Source organism: Odocoileus virginianus, chromosome 9, assembly GCF_023699985.2.
Source record: "Odocoileus virginianus isolate 20LAN1187 ecotype Illinois chromosome 9, Ovbor_1.2, whole genome shotgun sequence".
Lineage (NCBI taxonomy): Eukaryota > Metazoa > Chordata > Mammalia > Artiodactyla > Cervidae > Odocoileus > Odocoileus virginianus.
Genome location: NC_069682.1, coordinates 59877422 through 59896574, shown reverse-complemented (window position 1 = coordinate 59896574; position 19153 = coordinate 59877422). Strand labels below are relative to the sequence as shown.

Genomic DNA, 19153 nt, shown 5'->3' with positions numbered 1-19153 from the left:
GACCCCTCTGCCGCCCCGTAGAAATCTCCGCGGCCCCGGGGCCGCTTGCTTCCTGTTTGTCGGACGAGGAGACATGGCGGCGGCGCCGGCGGCTGCTGGGTCTGGGGCCGGCCGAGGGCGACGGGCGGCGGCAACGGTGGCGGCTTGGGGCGGATGGGGCGGCCGACCACGGCCGGGTAACATTCTGCTGCAGCTGCGGCAGGGCCAGCTGACCGGCCGGGGCTTGGCCCGGGCCGTGCAGGTATGAAGCCGGCCCGGAGGGGCGGGGCGGGGTGGACCGGGCGGGAGCTGGCGGGGGGCCGGGGAAGAGGCCTTTCCAGGCCGCCGCAGTACGGGCCTGACCCCTCTTGGCCGGTCGCGGGGCCTCTCTGTAGGCTGTCCCGACGCTGTCAGCCCTGGCAGGGCAGTGGGCAGCGGCAGCCTAGAGGCTCCGGGGTAGGGGCCGAGCCGGGCTGGGCTGCATCGGGCACTGATGGCGTGTACGAGTCCTGGGCCCAGCTCCTGGATCCTCCCTTCCTTGCGCCACGTCTGCACGTCTGGGGGACTCTGGGCGAGTTTGCTTTGGCCTCTCCTGGCCGCGAGTCTCTCCGCGATGAACTGGGCGGTGGGTCATCATTGCAGCCACCAAACGGTTCCCAAGTCATCATAAATGTCATTCTCTCGGAGAGGCCTTTCCTTGACATAACCCCTCCCCCCCTGCTAAAGTAGGTCCCCATTGTTAGTTTCAGCCCGGAATTCGTTTCGTTCACATTACTTTCTTAGTCTCTAATTACATATTTCTTTGTTGTCTACTCCTTTTCTCGCCTGTATCTTACATTAGGCTGAGCTCCAACGGGTGCAGGGACTGTATCTGTGTTGCGTGTGTAAAGCGTCATGGTTAACAGCTAGGGTTCCGGAGTCAGGCCTGGATTCAGAACCCTGCTGTCTCTTGGTTGGGCAAGTTTACCTTTCTGTGCCTCAGTTTCCTCTTTTGTGAAATGGAGATGATAATTAGTAACCAACCTGTTAAGGCGTTGTGAAGATCAGACAATTGTGTAAAGCGTTAAATGCGTTTCTGGTGCATAGTAAAAAGCTGAAGGGTAATCAGTTAATATTAATGCAGTACTTGTTACCTAGCTTATGCTACGTGCCTATTATATGATTAGGTTTTTTTTTTTTTTAATGAATGAAGGACACTGCTTTAGGGTAAATCAGGATGAATAAGACCAAGGTTGCTCGCTCCTCCCCTTCTCCCTCATCTTGTTCCCAGAACGTACCTTGTAAACACACCTGTAAAACATTAGCTTAACTTAAGGACAGCTATTGCATAAAGAAACTTTTTTTGTTGTTGTTAAATAAAGAAACTTTTAAGTATGTACAGGAAACTAATAAAATGATTGGTGGAGTGGGAATTGGGTAGATGAGGGAGAGAATGAGAGTGAGATTTTTCATAATAACTTAGTTTTGAGCCATTTTAATATTATATGGTTAAAAGGACATATATATATATATGTGTGTGTTTGTATAGGGTTACAGATGAAGAAGCAGTTCTGGGTGAGCAGTATTTTCCTTGCCATAAGATAGCCATAGATGAGCAACTTTTTCCCCTTTGCATTCTTCTCTATCTGCCTTAAGATCCTGGAAATACTTGCTCTGTCCTTTAACCCAAAGACTTACTGACCTAAGTATGTAGGAACGGGCAGAAAGGGAACTCAGCTCACCTTTATTGAGTACATACTTTGGATCAAGCATTGTGCAAGTTACACAGTGTCGTTATTTCATTCTCAAGTCTTTTTTTTTTTTTTCCATTCTCAAGTCTTTTGAATCAAGTGCCAGGACTCATCTCTTGACACCAATGAAGAAACTGAGGCTCAGAAAGATTAGGTAATTTGCTCCTAAGCACTTTTCTTGATAATCTTCTGTTTTGAGAGCAATAGAGAGCCACCAGAGTTCTTTAACTTAATGAATGAAAGAAAGTTAAGTTCTTTACATTTAATTTGTACCCAATGCTGGATGACTTGGAATGGAAGGAGGCTGGGGAAACTCATCGAATAGAAGGTGCTGGAATGTTCTTGAGCCCCATTTATAGTCTGTGGTAATAATTGATTACCACATTAATTACCACCATTAGTATGGTAATCAAGTCATATACAGACAAGTGTGGGAGCTATTTTAGAGGTTAAGACTGAGGTTCCTTCCCAAAACTATAGTGAAGTGGGGATCTTCATGTTTCAAATGTGTGGCTTCTTAGTAACTTTTTTTGATCTCTTCCTCGCTCCACTCTTTTTCCTCCCCCACATTGCAGAGTAAATTATTTCCTCATGACACAGTGAATATATTCTCTTATGGCCTGTGGAATACTTGGAAAGACCAGGTTAAAATTTTCTTCTTTGCGTTTTAAACACATGATGTAAAATTTACCATCTTATTCATTTTTAAGTGGGCAGTCAGTAAGTATTCACATTGTTGTGAAGCAGATCTTCAGAACTTTTTCATCTTGTAAATCTGAAGCTTGAGCCATTAAACTACTCTTTTCCCCTTCTCATAGCCCCTGGTAACCACCATTGTACTACTTTCTGTTTCCATGAATTTGATTACTTTAAATACCTCATGTAAGTGGACTCATGCTTTGTTTGTCTTTTTGTGCCTGGCTTATTTAACTTAGTACAGTGTCTTCAAGGTTCATCCGTGTTGTAGCATGTAACGAATTACTTGGGGAAAACCAGATTTTGAAGTAAGATGAACCTGTATTGAACCCTAGTTCTGTCATTATTGCTAGGTTATATTATATAACCTCTCTAAACCTCAGTTTCATTATTTCTAAAATGGCAGTGCTGTTGGGGGAGGAGTAAGTAGAATAATATATCTTAAAAGCTTGCCCAGTGTATGGCATATAGTAGATGCTCAGTAAATAGTTGTCGTCAGCTCATAGATCTGAGACTGGGCCTCTTGAAAGACTGTGTTTTATTTTTTTCTGTGTCTGCAGAGCCTGAAACTGCACCAGTCATTTGACCCTCAGGACTCAGGAAATTGTTTGATTTGAAATGCTGTATCTGAGGGCTTTGTCTTTCTCAGTGCTGTCTCTTTGTATATCCCACACAGTCCCATGGCTTTAAAGAGTTCTAGAGTCAGATTACTTAGATGTGAATCCCAGCTCTGGTATATACTTGCTGTGTGTCTTTGAACAAGTAGTTTAATCTCTTTTTGCCTCAGTTTCTTCATTTATAAAATAGAGATAATCATGGGCTCTAGCTTGGTAAGGCTGTGGTAAGCACCAAGAGCATTTATACATGTAAAGCACTTAAAATGGTGTCTAAAATATAGTGGGCACGCTATAAAGATTAGCAAGTATTGTTTTTAGCAAAACTATATTCTGATAGATGCTAAATCTGTATGTCCATCCTTGTTTCCCCCTTTAGCTCCAGTTGGATACATCCAAATACTTTCTCAGCATCTCCACATAGACGTCTAATAGGCACCTCGAAAACTTAATATGGCAAATACAGCCCACAAACCTGATCTTCCTCAAGTCCCAAATGGAACTTGAGAGGAGCCTGGGAGAAGACTCCGGGCTGAATGATTTAAAATGGGCCTATCCTACTTGGATTTTCATGCGCCTTATTTTCATCTCTCCCTTTCAGTTTGTCCTCTGTCAAGGTAATAAATATGCTGGTATGATGCTTTAGTGTTTACAGAGCCTGTCCAGATTTATCAGCACATTTGATCCCTAAAACAAATCAGATCTTATAATCTCTTGCCTAAAACCCTCTAGTGGCATCCCATGGCAGTTGGTATCAAATTCAGGTTCCTTCCTTGGGGTGCACGGGACCCTGCATGGTCAGTGGGAATTGCGGGAAAGGGATAGACTAGGCAAGCCAACTCAACAGGTCATGACCCACCACACCTGGAGATACCACTTCAGTTTGGAGATCTAATGACAGGCTGGGTTATGGCATCCTGTTCTGTTTCCCAAATTCCACTCATCACTTCCTTCATGATTATTGGTATATCTAAATTCTACTTGAGTGTTATTTGCTTCATATGTATCTTTTTAGATTGACCCCTCTTTTAAAAAAAAAAATTTTTTTTCAATTGGCACTGCCTCTTTCAGCCTTGTTCTAAGCATTAACATTTGAAACCTTGAGGTTCAAATCAAGGTTTGAACCTCAACTCAAAGGTCTTCTTTGCCTGTCAAGGATAATTTGATATTGAACCCCCCCCTGTAGGATAAATTCTTTTAATTAAAAGTATGGATAATATTTAAACAGGTTTTTATATTCACAAGCCTTAAAATTCACTTTTAATTATATTAAAACATAACAGATTCCATTAAAGTGGACGCAAGCATTCATTGGTTAATATTACCAGAATAATCTAACAATGTCTTTTATCTTCATTAATTAAAGGTATTTAATCTTAATTAATCTTTAAGAAGGCTATTTACTTGCATTTAATTTATTTCGAGGCATTTGGTATCTTACACTTAGAACTAAACAAATAAAATATACATTTTATGTTTATGGAATTTAACATTTAATTATTTAAAAAGAAAAGCACTAAAGACAAAAATAAGGCAACAAAAACTGTAAATGTCGGGACGTGTCACATTTACTAAATAGGTTGACAGCTTAGGCAGCATGATGTAAGAGATTATCACTCCTATAAACTGTCAAACCACAAGTACTCCAAGAGAAAAAACCCATACAACACCTGCCAAAAATTCAGCTTTGAAGATGCCTGGATGGTGGCTGTTTTCATCATACTACTCAGATGTTCACAAGGAAAACAAAATCCAGATGATTATTTTTAAATGAGAGTAAATGCCTTGTAAGACAAACTGTTAGTAGTAAAAGAAATTCCATGTGAAGTTGAATATTTTGAATATGATTTGGAGAATCTCTGGGTATCATGAACCTTGTAAAAAATAACAGCAAAAAAAAAAAAAAAAAAAACAGCAGTGCCCCCGCTTTTTCACCCCAAGTTCCACCCCCCGCAGGCAGTCACTGTCCACACTGGCTGTTTTCTTTTGCAGGTGAAGAGTCCAGGAAACAGGAAAGCCAATATTCTAAATGACATAAGGCTAATACTTGACTGTACAGTTTTAAAGGGTTGTCTTCCTCTCTTCCTTTTGTAGAGGATTAAGGTTTAATTCACAGCACCCTGTGCCACACATTTGGTCTCCGTGATTCTCTTAATGTGGTTATATCAGTTTTGGCCATTGGTATTTTCATTATGATGATAGTGATAAGATATAATTGTTTACAGCAGAGCCATATGTATGCAACAATTACATTCTATGTAATGTGCTTTTCTTAGTTAAAAGCTGCCCTTTCTTCCCCTACTTTTTCAATTGAGACCTGGGTATAGTAGAATTCACCCTTTCAGTGTATAGTTCTATGAGTTTTGACAAACACATACAGTTGTGTGACCACCACTGTAGTTAAGATTCAGAAAGTTCCCCTGTAGTGGTTTACCCCTTCCCCACCACCATCCCTTGGCAACTGCTCATCTGTTGTCTATCCTATTAGGCTGTTTTACTGATTGTCACAGAAATGGAATCATTCCATATGTAGACTTTTGAGTCTGACTTCTTTCACTATAATCATCCTTTTAAAATTTGCTTTACTTTTTGTTACAATTTACTACCAAATTCTAAAGCTCCTGCTTTTTTCTTTTAAAAAGAAATTCTTCTTGGGACCCTCTGGCCCGCTTCAGCTTGGATTAGTTACTTGCTAGAATAGCTGTATAGCTGAATTTTGGGGGTTTCCCTTCACCAAATTCAGGACATTTTATTTCTTTTTCTCATGTTTTGGAGCTCTGTTTTCTGAATCCTGTGTTCCTTTTTCTTCGAGTACATTCTCTAGTAGCCACCTAAGAAAGCATACTTTCTTTTAAGTTTGTATGTCTGAAAATGTCTTTTTTTCCTTGTACTTGAGTATTTAGTTTAGCTGGGTATATAATTCTAAGCTAGAAGTTATTTTCCCTTTAAGTTTTAATGGCATATTATTCCATTATCTTTAAGCATTTGGTGTAACTGTCTAAAGGTTCTGTTGTCATTCTCCGTCCTTTGTGCATGACCTATATTCCCACTCCTTACCTCCTAAGAGCTTTTAGGGTCATCTCTCTTTCTGGTCTTCTGTAATTTTAGCTATAATATGCATTGATGAAAGTCTTCTTATTCATTGTGGGTACACTTTGGTAGATGTACATTAAAATGTGTAACAGCTATAATGAAGTCATGTCTATCACCTGACTAACCCCTCTGCAAAATGATTGCACTAAGTGTTCTCTTAGGATCTTCCTATTTTTAAAAGACATTTTCTCTCCTTTGAAATTTGGGCTATGGTTGCTTTGGAGAACTTCATGGAATAAGTGAGATGTCAGTTGGTTCTGAAGAATGAGTAGACTTTTAACAGTAGCATAGATATTTCTCAGAAACACCATTGAGAAAGTCCTCATAACTGGCCATTAGAAGACAGAACAGAAAGTGAAGTGCTCCTGTGGGAAATCGGTGGGAGATAAGTTTAGATATTTGGGATTAAGGTGGGGAACGTAACTAACATTTATTGAACGTCCACAGTATGCCATTGTGCATATAGTTGGCTTTTTTTTTTTAAGTTGATTGTTAAATATTTGACCTTTAAAAAGCTGTAATAAGCAATACCAGTGTATTATCACAGTAAACATGTACCCATGGCCAAATTTGAGAAGTTATTAATATATTTAATGCCCCTTTCATGTCAGTCCCTCTCTGCTGGAGGTAACATTTGTTTTGATGTAACATATACACATGTACAAAAGGGAGAAAAGTAAGTCTGCCTTACAGATGGCCTACTACCACCTCTACTATCACCCTCCAGTTCTACTCCCAGATGCAACTCTGGTTGTTGATTTCTTGTGGATCCCTCTATCTAAGCTTAGTAAAGCAAATATGTCTCTATATTCTTCCTTACACAAGTGATACTGTACTATACATACTATTGTGTAGTATGTATACATACTATGTGCTTCTAGCTTTTTTCACTTAAAAATGTATTTTAGAGATCCTTCCATAATCAGTACATAAGATTATTTTATTTTAGGCATTTATAAAACTTTGTGTTGAAATGCACAAATAAAAATGCACAAAGATAAATGAACAGCTCAAAATTATCTATGTAGCAAATACAGCATTACCTCTGTACTCCTTACTAACCTCTCTCTCTGCACTCCTTCCCCTCAAATGAAATCGCTAGTCTAACTTCTAACTTTGCATTTAGTCATACTAGTTTTTATACTTCATACAGATAGCATCAGGGCTTCCCAGGTGGCACAGTGGTAGAGACTCTGCCTGCCAATCCAAGAGATGCAGGTTCAATCCATGGGTTGGGAAGATTTCCTGGTGGAGGAAATGGCAACCCACTCTAGTATTCTTGCCTGGAAAATCCCATGGACAGAGGAGCCTGGTAGGGTATAGTCCATCGGGTCGCAAAGAGTTGGACACGTCTGAGCATGCACATGCATACATACATCCATACATAGAATCAAACAGTATGTACTAAGTCTGCCTTCTGCCTTTTTTCAGTCCACATTGTGAGATTCATCCGTGATGACAGGTAAAGCTGTAGTTCATTCATTTTCATTGCTATATAGTATTAAACCACAGTTAATTCGTTGTAATTTTGACGAGTATTTGGGATCTTTCCTGTTTTTGGCGGTTTTGAATAATGTTTATGGGAACATTCTTGTACTTGTCTCTTGAAGCATATCTGTGTAATTACTTTGGGGTGTACACTTAGATGTAGAGTTGCTAGGTTATAGGGTATACATGGGTTTAACATCAGCAGCTAAACAGTTTCCCAAATGGTTGTACTAATATACAGTCCCACCAGCAGTGTATGCGAGTTCCTGTTCCATGTTCTGACTAACCTGTGGGGTTGCCAGTCTTTTTAATTTTAGTCATTCTAGTGTGTGAGAAGTGGCATCTCATGATTTCAGTGTGTTTCCCTCATGACTAGTGAAGTTAAACGTCTTTTCAGGAGTTTATTGGCCATTTGGACTTTCTGTCTTGTGGATTACCTGTCTAAATCTTTTACATATTTTTCTGATGGGGTTTTTCATTTAAAATAAATTTTTATTTGAAGTTCTTTTTGTTTGCTGGATATGAGCCCTTTGTAGTTATATTTGGCAGATATCTTCTCTTATTTAGTGGCTTGCCTTTTTAGTTTCTCAAAAGATCTTTTGATAAACAGAAGTGCTTAATTTTAATGCCACTATTTTCCCTTATGGTTAGTGCTTTTTGTATTCTGTTTAATAAATCTTTACCTACTCTAAGGTCATGAAGATACTCTGCTTATCTTCTAGAAGCTTTATTGTTTTGCCTTTGCCATTGAAATATATGTTCTGCTTGGAATTTATTTTTGGGTGTGGTGTGAGCTTTTCCATAGAGATATCAAGTTGACTAGTTATTTATTGAAAAGTCTTTTTTGCCTCTCCAGTGCTCTGTAGTCTTTGTTTTCACATCTGTTTCATGTCTGTTCTGTTCCTCTGATTTGTCCATTTACCCTTATGCTAATATCACATTGTCTTATTTTCTGTAATTTTATGTGCTGATTTTGGTTATAGAATATTGAATCAGAAGAGCAGCTTCTCCTACTTTTCTTCAAGAATTCCTTGGCTTTTCTTGGTCCTTTGCCATTTCCATATACATTTTTAAGTGAGTGTGTACATTTTTACAACAGAATTTTGATTGGGATTGCTTTCAGTCTATTCAATACAGCACACTCATTCTCTCCTTCCCTTACATCTCTTTTTCTCTGATTTAATCTTCCTTAATCTCTCTTGATGATATTTTATAGTTTTCTATGTAGTGGTCTTTGTTAGATTCATTCCTTGGCATTTGACATGATTTGATGGTATCGTAAATAGCATTTTTAAAATCACATTTTCTAACTGTAGCTGAAATATAAAAACAAGATTGGTTTTTGTATTGCTGCAGCATTTATATTGCTCCTGTATTTTAATACTTTAGATTATTTTGGATTGTGTATGTGTACAGTCATCTGCAAGTATATCTGCAAATGAAGCTTTTATTTTATCCCTTCCTATCTTACATCTTTTTTTTTTCTTACCTAACTGCTGTTTGGGATGGCATGTTACTGATCTAAGAGGTAGAGCCTTCAACATTTAACCATTAAGTATGATGTTTGTTGAATATTTTCTGTAGATACTCTTATTAGTTCATTTCTTTTCTGAGTTTCTGTGTTGAATTCTATCAAAATGCTTTTTCTGCATTGAGATGTTAATATAATTGTTTTCCTTTGTGTTATTAATATGATGAATTACACTGAGTAAACTTTTCAAATATTGAACCAAATCTGAATTCTGATTCAGAACTTCATCCTTTTTATAGATTGCTAAATTTGATTCCTTATTTTCTTATTAGGATTTTTTTCCTTCTGTGTTTATGAATGAGAATGGCCTATAATTTTCCTTTCACCAGGTTTTGGTATAAGTTTATCCTGGCCACTAGTCATAGCTTTAGTTGGACCCACAAATTTTGATCTGTAGTATTTTCATTGTCATTTCAGAATATTTTCAAATTTCTCCTTGGATTTCTTCTTTGACCTATGCATTTTTAAGAGGTATATTTTTTAATTTATAAACATCAGGGTTTTATAATCTTTCTGTTACAGGTTTTAGGCTGATTGCACTGCAGTCAGAGAATATAGTTTGTGTTTTGATTCATTTAGATATGTATTGAAATTTGCTCCGTGGCCCACCAGCTGGGCATTTTGTAAATGTTCTGTGTACTTGCAAAGAATGTATAGAGAGTAGCTATTAAATGTAGTGTCAGTTTCTGCAGTGAAGCCATCTGGAATTTTGATCAGTTCAGTTCAGTCGCTCAGTTGTGGCCGACTCTTTGGGACCTCATGGACTGCAGCACACCAGGCCTCCCTGTCCATCACCAACTCCTGGAGTTTACTCAGATTCATGTCCATTGAGTCAGTGATGCCATCCAGCCATCTCATCAATATGGAGAATATTGCCATATTAGAAATATTAAGTCTTCCAGTCTCTGAGCTTGAATGGCTTTCCATTTATTTAGACATTCTTTACTTTAATTTCTTTCAATGATGTTTTGTGTTTCATTGTACAGATCTTATATTTTGTTAAATTTATTCATAAGTATTCTTTTTGATGCTGTTACAAATGGGATTGTTTTCTTATTTTCACTTTTGGATTGTTGATTGCAGATGTGTAGAAATTCAGGTGATTTTTGTATATTGAAACCTTTTTGTATCCTGAAACCTTGCCAAGCTCATTTATTAGCTCTAAGTCTGTGTGTTGGTCTCCTTTGAAAAAAATGCCTGTTTTTTTAAATTGGATTGTTTATTATTTTTTCCTCTATTTTTCTGTTGAAGTATAGTTGATTTATAATGTTATGCTAATTTGTGCTAATTAGTTTTTTGTAGTTTTGATTTGAGTTGTGTGAGCTGTTTATATATTTTAGATATTAATCCCTTACTAGTTACATCATTTGCAAATATTTTCTATAATTCAGTAGGCTCTGCCTTTTCATTTTGTTGATGGCTTCCTTTGCTGTGCAAAGGCTGTTATGTTTAATCAGGTCCCACTTGTTTTTGTTTCTTTTGCCTGAGGAGACAGATACAGAAAACATACTGCTATGATTTATGTCAGTGTCTGCCTCTCTTCTCTTCTAAGAGTTTTATGGTTTCTGGTCTTACATTTAGGTCTTCAATCTATTTTGAGTTTATTTTTTATATTGTGTGAAAAAATGTTCAAATTTCTTTTTTAAAATTATTTAATTGAAGTATCATTGATTTGCAATGTTGTGTTACACATTTCATTGTTTTACATATAGCTGTACAGTTTTCCCAACACTGCTTATTAAAGAGGCTGTCTTTTCACTGTTTGTTTTTGTTTTAATATTTATTCATTTATTTGGCTGCACCAGGTCTTAGTTGCAGCATGTGGGATCTAGTTCCCTGACCAGGGATCAAACCTGGGCCCCCTGCATTGGGAGCTCAGAGTCTTAACCACTGGGCCAGCAGGGAAGTTCCTGTCTTTTCACTGTTGTATATTCTTGTTGGTTTTGTTGTAAATTAATTGACCATAAGTGGTGGATTTATTTCTGGTCTTTCTATTTTGTTCCATTGATCTGTGTGTCCGCATCCATGGGCCAGTACTGTGCAGTTTTGGTTCCTGTAGTTTTGTAGTATAGTCTGAATCAGGGAGCATGATACCACCAGCTTTGTTCTTTTTTTTTTTTTCAGGATGGTTGTGGGAGTTCTGGATCTTTTGTGGTTCCATATACATTTTAGGAATTTGTTCTAGTTCTGTGAAAAATGCCATGGATATTTTGATAGGGATTGCATTAAATCTGTAGATTGCTTTGAGTGTATGGATGTTTTAACTAGTCTTCTAATACAAGACACAGGATATCTTTCCATTTCTATGTATCATTCTTAATTACTTCATCGTTTTACAGTTTTCAGAGTATAGGTTTTCACCTCCTTGATTAAGTTTATTTCTAGGTATTCTTTTAATGTCTTTGGTTTTGGTATCAGGGTAATACTAGCCTCATAGGATGAGTTGAGAAGTGTTCCTTCTTCTGTTTTTGGAAGAATTTGTGAAGTATTTGCCAATTTCTCTTTAAATGTCAGTAGAATTTACTAGTGAAGCATCTGGACTTGGGCTTTTCTTTATGGGTTGTTTCCTTCCTTCATCCCTCCTTCTTTTTCTTCCTTTTGTATTTAATTGTTTTAGGTATATCAGATTTTCTGTTTCTTCTTAAGTTAGTTTCTGTTATTTGTGTCCTTCTGAGAATTTGTACGTTTCATCTAATTTATGTAAGTTTGTTGGCATACAGTTGCTCCTAGTATTTCCATGTAATCCTTTTTATCTCCTTAAAATTGGTAGTTGTTTCCTCTTTCATTCCTGAATATATAGTAATTTGAGTCAATGTAAGTTAGTCAGTGTAACTATTTTCAATATTGTTGGTCTTTTCAAAGAACCAAATTTGATTTTGTTGATTTTTTTTTCTGTTATTTTTCTTTTCTCTATATCACTTATTTTTGCAAGGATCTTTTTAATTTCCTCATGCTTGCTTTGGGTTGGGTTTACTCCATTTTCCCCCTAGTTTCTCATGATAGAAGATAAGATAATCTGAGATTGCTCTCCTTTTTAATATAAGTGTTTATAGCTATAAACTTGTAAGCACTGCTTTTGCTGAGTCCCATGAAACCATTGTTGTTTTCTGTCTATCCTTTCAAGGAAGGGAAAGGTGTTTTGTTTTGTTTTCATTGTTTTGGGGTTTGCCTTAATTTGAGTTTGCTTGAAGAGTATAACATTTCTGATAATCATTTAGACCTACAGAAATGGTAATTTCCTACGGCTCACCCTAATACAAATACTCAGAAACATTTCATTATCTTTCGTGACCCTTGAATTATTTTATGTTTACAATCTAAGAAAATGAGCTCAGGAAGAGTAATGGGACTTGTCCAAGATCAGAGAACTGATGTGCATCAGGATAGACCAAGCTGTTACTGAAGACCTGCATGTCCTTTGTAAGCTGCAGTGAGCTTTTGATCTAATTGAGGGACAAGTCTACATGAAAATAATTCACTTCTGGCACCGATAATGCCATATCCCCAAAATAGACACTGCCATGATTAATGAACCTGTCGTTAGACTAGGCTGTTGCTCATGCCTTCAAACACTTACTGAGTCCCTGCTCTGTGCCTGGCGCTCTTTGCGAGAAAGAAGGTTTGCATAATAAACACAGCCTGGCACCTACTCTCTAGTGGGGCGGGGGCGGGCGGTGGTTAGGACAAATGAACCAGTAATTATGATACAGGATGGTCAATGTTAGATAAGGTCCCAGACCCTCTTAGAAAGGAGAGAGAGGAAGTCCTATCAAGGAAATTTTCTGTTTTTTTGACTTACATTTTGAAGGAGAAAGAACTTTCTAGGTAGAAAAGACAGGGAAGGGGGAAGGAGCTTTCCAGGTAGAAAAGACATCCAAAAATGTTCTGTGGCATAGAGTTCATCCTTGAACAACACAGGGGCTTAGTGCTGACGCTTCACAGTCGAAATTCTTGTATAACTTAAGAGTCAGCCCTCTGTACCCACAGTTTCCCTGCACCTGAGGATTCAACCAGACATGGATTGTGTAGTACTGTAGTATTTACTATTGAAAAAAATTTCTCATGTAAGTGGACTGATGCAGTTCAAACCTGTATATATGTGTGTGTAAATTATTACCCCTCTTGCTCCCAACTTAGGTTTATTTTCTCCCCACACAGGTGGCATACCTATATACAGGTACACTAGAGCCATGTACAGGGGAGGAACACGTGCAAAGATGCATAGAGAGAGAACACATACATTTGGAGCCTAGCGTGTGCATTGGGCAAAGAAGAAGTTAAGAGAGGACAGTAGGTCATAGAATAGGAAGGGAGTGTATCATAAACAAGGAGCTGGACTTTGACCTTACAGGCTGTCGGGGAACTTTTGAAGGTTTCTAGAAAGACCTTTGACTTACTTGTCCTGGGTGGGTTTGGGAGCCAGCTGCTCTCTTTTGCTGTGTGTGCTAGTGGTTCTTTCCTCACCAGTAATAGTTTCCTCTTTTTTTTTTTCCTTTGGACTTACAGTTCACTGAAACTTTTTTGACGGAACGGGACAAACAGTCCAAATGGAGTGGAATTCCGCAGCTACTCCTTAAGCTGTATGCGACCAGCCACCTCCACAGTGACTTCGTTGAATGCCAAAACATCCTCAAGGTAACTGTTGGGGGTGTTGGAGGGGCTGCATTCGGGGCCTGCAGGTGATACTAGACATCTGGGTTATTCCCCTTCTTAAGTCTGCTTTTTAAAACAGCCTGTATTGAGTAAGCTGTAGAAAATTTGGGAAGTTAAGAAAAAGTGCAAAGAAGAAAAGAAAAATCACCTATAATCCCACCACCCAGAGATAATCACCATTAAGTTCCTGGTGTATATACTTCTGGGTTTTATTCACACTTGTTTTGTCCTAGTACTTGCCTAATTAAGCAGGCCTTGCCCTGGGATTGGGATACATTCTTTTTCAATGGGATTTAAAAGATCCCATTTTGGTGAGACTTCAAGGAAGTGGCCTTGTGGTTGTTGATAAGTATGACCGGCATCTGAAGGTGAAGGGACTTGGAAAGAGTGCAGAGACATCCAGGGCAGTTGTTCTCAATCTGAAGTGTGTATCAGAGTCACGTGGAAGCCTTGTTAACGGTGGGCCCTGCCAGTAGAATTTCTGATTTAGTAGGTCAAACTTCATATTGGGAAAGCAGGTCCAACTTTGAATTGAATTTAGCTCTAATGTAGCTAAAATCTATGCAAGTTATATTTGATCGTAATAAAATATGTTTTTCAGATGTGAAGTTCTGTTTATTATTTTACATAAATCATTTTTTAAATATTAATAGGGCCAAGTAAGTTTAATCTTTACCTTTCAGAAGAGATTTTTTATCTACACTTTTTTTGTAAATTGAAAATCATTCCCAAATAAAAATTTATAAAAAGATGTTTGTGTTCTTGATTTTCTCACAGTTTGACTTAGGATAGAAATAATTATAGTGTCTTATGCTTGCTTGAAAACATTTTGTCAAGAATTATACATTATTTCATTTGATTCCTGCAAAATCTCTGAGATATGAGGTAGATGAAAGAGGGAAATTAATATTTGTGAGTGCTTGCTATGTGATCATTATTTCTTTATGCATTCAATAAATACTTGAAATTTACCATGGACCAGGCATATGTAATTTTTATGATAACTCTGTGAGATGGGTGGTATTAGTGGATTAGTCCAAAATACTTTGATTGCATGTAACAGTAACCCGCCCAGATTACCTAAAAAGATTCTTTATTGTCTCACATCTTCAGAAAGTGCAGATGTGGATTCAGGGGCCAAATAGAGTTAGGCAGTCTATTTCTTCTCTCGACATCTGTGTGTGGCCTCGTATTCTTCCGCAGAAGTAGGGCTGTTACCTGAAGAAGAGGAAAGGAGATACAGAGCAGGAAAATCCAGATGTCCTCTCCATTTCCTTTCTCAGTTGAGAAAACAGACTCAGCATAATCCACCCACCGTCAAATGGTTATCATTATGATGAGTCCAGATTTGTCCTACTCCTGAAACCAGCTTCCATTGTACTCTGTTGCCAGCAGAGTTACATTATAGTTTTATAAATGAGAGAAATGAAACCCAGAGGAAGTAGTTCTACCACTAATTATGTGACCTTGTACAACTTTGTAATTTTTGTTTTTTAACCTGTACAATGGGTCAAACTATATTCACTTCATTGAATTATTTTAAGGATTAAATGGACTTAAGTATAGAAATCCGGTGCTTGTCATGTAACAGGTTATCTGTAAGAGAGAGTTCTGCTTTTTCTTAATGAGTGGTACTTGGACCAACATCAACATCACTTGGGTACTTATGATAAATGCACATTCTCAGGCCCCAGCCCAGACCTATTAAATCAGAAACTGCAGGTGGGACCCAGCAGTCTGGGTTTTAACATGTCCTTTAGATGATTGGATGCTCACCACTGTGTGAGAACTGCTGCTCTAATCTGGTGTGTCCCATCCTCCCTTGAATTTCCTGAGAAGAGAGCATAATGAGCAGGAATGTATTCTTCCTGCTCTTTCTCCTGTTTGACCCACAGTAGGTATGCTTTCTTTCGTAAGCACAGACTCAGGAGCCAGACATCCTAGGTTTAAGTCCTGACTCTATCACATACCCTATTTGACATTGACAACTTCTTTGTGTTTTAGTTTCCTTATCTGTAAAATTGGGCCAATACATTACTGTTACATCATAGAGTTATGAGGATTAAAAGAGGTAACATATGAAGAACCATGCCTGGTACATAATAAGCATTTAATAAGTTAGGTTCTACTATGATTACAACAACTTTTATCATATCAGCTTTTCTGTAAGTTGGCTTTTTTTTAAATTGTTCATTGTGGAGGCTGTCTTTGGCCTCATGGGAATTCAATTTGTGACTAAAATGCAAATTGTTCTTTTGGTGTCTGGTTTATGTTGAATACTAAAACTCAATGTCTCTCGGTATCCCTATTCACTAGGAAATTTCTCCTCTTCTCTCCATGGAGGCTATGGCATTTGTTACTGAAGAGAGGAAACTTACCCAAGAAACCACTTATCCAAATACTTATATTTTTGACTTGTTTGGAGGTGTTGATGTAAGTCATTGTTTATTATTACTACTGCTAATTTAATGGCTTGGGAACTTTTGAAATGGGAACTAGGAAGCGTTTTAGAATTTATAATAAGCATTTCAGAATTTTCTCCTTTAGAAGCTCCATGGGATTCACCTGTGTTGAAGTACCACAGTTTTTACATTGAAAGAGTATTTATGTGAATTGATAATAATATCAACTTTTTTAAGGCACAGAGTTAATATTTCCTAGTTCAGCTGTGATTACTGGTTTCTTCTTTGTCCTTCCAGAGATGTAATATATATATGTGTGTGTGTGTGTGTAAATAGTTACCCTGACTGTCCCCACCTTAGGATTATATTCTCCCCATATAGAAGTAGCATATCATATACAGGTACCTTGCTTGCTTTTTTCGTGTAATTCTGTAACTTGGGGGTAGATTCATTTTAGTACGTGTAAATCTGCCTCATTATTATTAACAGCTATATAGTATTCCCTGGTATGATTTTACCATTATTTACCCAGGCCTTAGTTGATGGACACTTAGCTTTCTCAGCACTGTTCCTATAACAAACAAGGTTGCAGTAAGTTTTTGTACATGTGTGTACTGTATACTTTTAGGATCAAAGCATATGTCTTTTATTGTTTATAAACTTACCAATTTATGTACCTAAAAGACTTTATCAACTAACATCCCCAGTAACAAAGAAGAAGAGTGTCTTTTTATCCACTCCATCACCAACACAGTGTGTTTATGTGTATTTTTATGGACTTTGTTATCGAGGTATAACCTGCATACAGTGAAGTATGTCAGTAACTACGAAAAGATAAATTCACCTTTGCCACCCAAACCATGAAATAGAACGTTACCAACACATAGTAGCCTCCTTCACTAAACAGTATGTTTTACGTATTTTAAATATTTGCTAAGCAGATATGAGAAATGATATTTCTTCATAGTTTTTTAAAATTTTATTGAGCTATAGGTCACATCATATAATTTAATTATATGTTAGATTATTGAGATATAGTTATTATTAGAAGTTAGATTATTGAGATACAGTTCACATCACCCATTTAAAGTGTACAATTCAGTAGTTTTTAGTGTATTTGTCGATATGTGAAACCACCACCACAGTCACTCTAGAACATTTTTATCACGAAAAGAAACTCCATATGTTTAAGCTATCACTCTCCCACTCCTCCAACCACCAGCTCCATAATAGGCAACTGTTACTCCACTTTGTCTTTATAGATAACCTTGTCTTGGACATTTCATATGAACAGAGTCACATAATATGTGATCTTTTGTTGTTGGTGTGTTTCACTTAGTTTAATGTTTTCAAGGTTCATCCCCATTATAGCATGTTTCAGCACTTTTTTCTATTTTATGGTTGAATAATACTCTACAGTGTGAATATACCACATTTTGTATGTTCATTCGTCAGTGGACACTTGGGCTATTTCTACCTTTTGACTGTTACAAATAATGCTGCTCTTAACATTTGTGTACAAGTTTGTGTGTGGAAATATCTTTTCCTTAATCTTGGGTATATACCTAAAAGTGGGATTGATGGATCATATAGTAGCTCTTGTATTTAATTCTTTGAGGATTTGTCAGACTGTTTTCCAAAGCAGCCGCACCATTTTACATACCCACCAGCAATGCACAAGGGTTCTAATTTTTCCACATCCTCTTCAGCACTGGCTATTCTCTCTGCTTTTGATCATAGCCATCCTACTGGGTGTGAAGCGTTACTTCATTGTGGTTTTGATCTGCATTTTCCTGTTGCCTAATGCTGTTGAACATTATTTTATGTGCTTCTAGGTCATTTGTTTGTCTTCTTTGGAAAATATTGTTATTATGAATTCTAAGAATATGAATTATGAATTATGCACAGTTTTAAAATTTTATACCTTTCTATGAGTGGAATTGAATATCTTCATGTGTTTATAAGTAATTCCTTTTTTTTCTATTTATTAAGCCCTTCTCTTATTGATTTTTGTGTTAGTTCAGGCTGCTATAGCAAAATTCACAGATTGAGTGGTTTATGAACAACAGATTTATTTCTCAAAGTTCTAGAGGCTGGGAAGTCCAGGATCATGGTACTGGCAGTTTTGGTGTCTCGTAAAGATCCTCTTCTGGGTTACAAACTGCCAGCTTCTCCCGTGTCCACACTTGATGAAGGGGCTAGGGTATCTCTCTGGAGCCTCTTTCATAAGGTGTAATACCATTCATGGGTGCTCTGCCCTCATAACCTGATCACCACCCAAAGGCCCCACCTCCTAATGGCATCACATTGGGCATTAGGATTTAGCATGATTTTCAGGAGACACTAACGTGCAGATTATAGTAACTTGTAAGTACTCAGTTTTTAAAGATCCTTTGTCATAAGTGTTCTCTTTTTTTCCTCTAGTTTGAAAATTGAATTTTGACTTTCTTTATGATACATTTTAATGTAGAATTTTTTAGGTTTACTTTTTAGGTTGTCAAACTGATCAGTCTTTCCTTCCATGGGTTCAGAGTTTTTCTTTTCCCATTGTTGAATTATAAACTATGTCTTTATTTCCATCTAATACTTCAAAGTTTTTATCATGTATGATTAATTTTTGCACCACTTGAAATTCACTTTGATGTAATGAGTGAGGGTACTGGAATCCTGTTTCTTTTTGTCTCAGATATCTGTCCTTTCCCCTGTCACTGGGAGCATGAGGGAGGCCAGGGTGTTGTGGTTGTGTTGTATCTTGATCTGGGTGTTGATTGTGTTCGAATGAGATTCACTTTGTGAAAACTGGAGCTGTGTGTTTACAATTTATACTGTTAGCTCTGTTATGTTTTTCAGTTCAGTTCAGTCACTCAGTCGGTTCCAACTCTTTGCGACCCCATGGACTGCAGCACACCAGGCCTCCCTGTCCATTACCAACTCCTGGAGTTTACTCAAACTCATGTCCATTGAGTC

General features: G+C 37.6%; 1 protein-coding gene across 2 annotated transcripts in view; it reads left to right on the top strand.

The window, feature by feature from the left end:
- The first annotated feature begins 18 nt into the window (after window positions 1–18).
- TRPC4AP (transient receptor potential cation channel subfamily C member 4 associated protein) overlaps window positions 19–19153 on the top strand; it is a 67377-nt gene continuing 48242 nt past the window's right edge. Inside the window, exons 1-3 of one of the 2 annotated variants that reach the window (XM_020894011.2) lie at window positions 19–241; window positions 13638–13766; window positions 16101–16217. In XM_020894011.2, coding sequence (XP_020749670.1) covers window positions 74–241; window positions 13638–13766; window positions 16101–16217 — 414 coding nt within the window. In that variant the 5' untranslated portion in view covers window positions 19–73. The remainder of the gene's footprint in view (window positions 242–13637; window positions 13767–16100; window positions 16218–19153) is intronic. The other variant, XM_020894010.2, reaches the window with a different exon arrangement.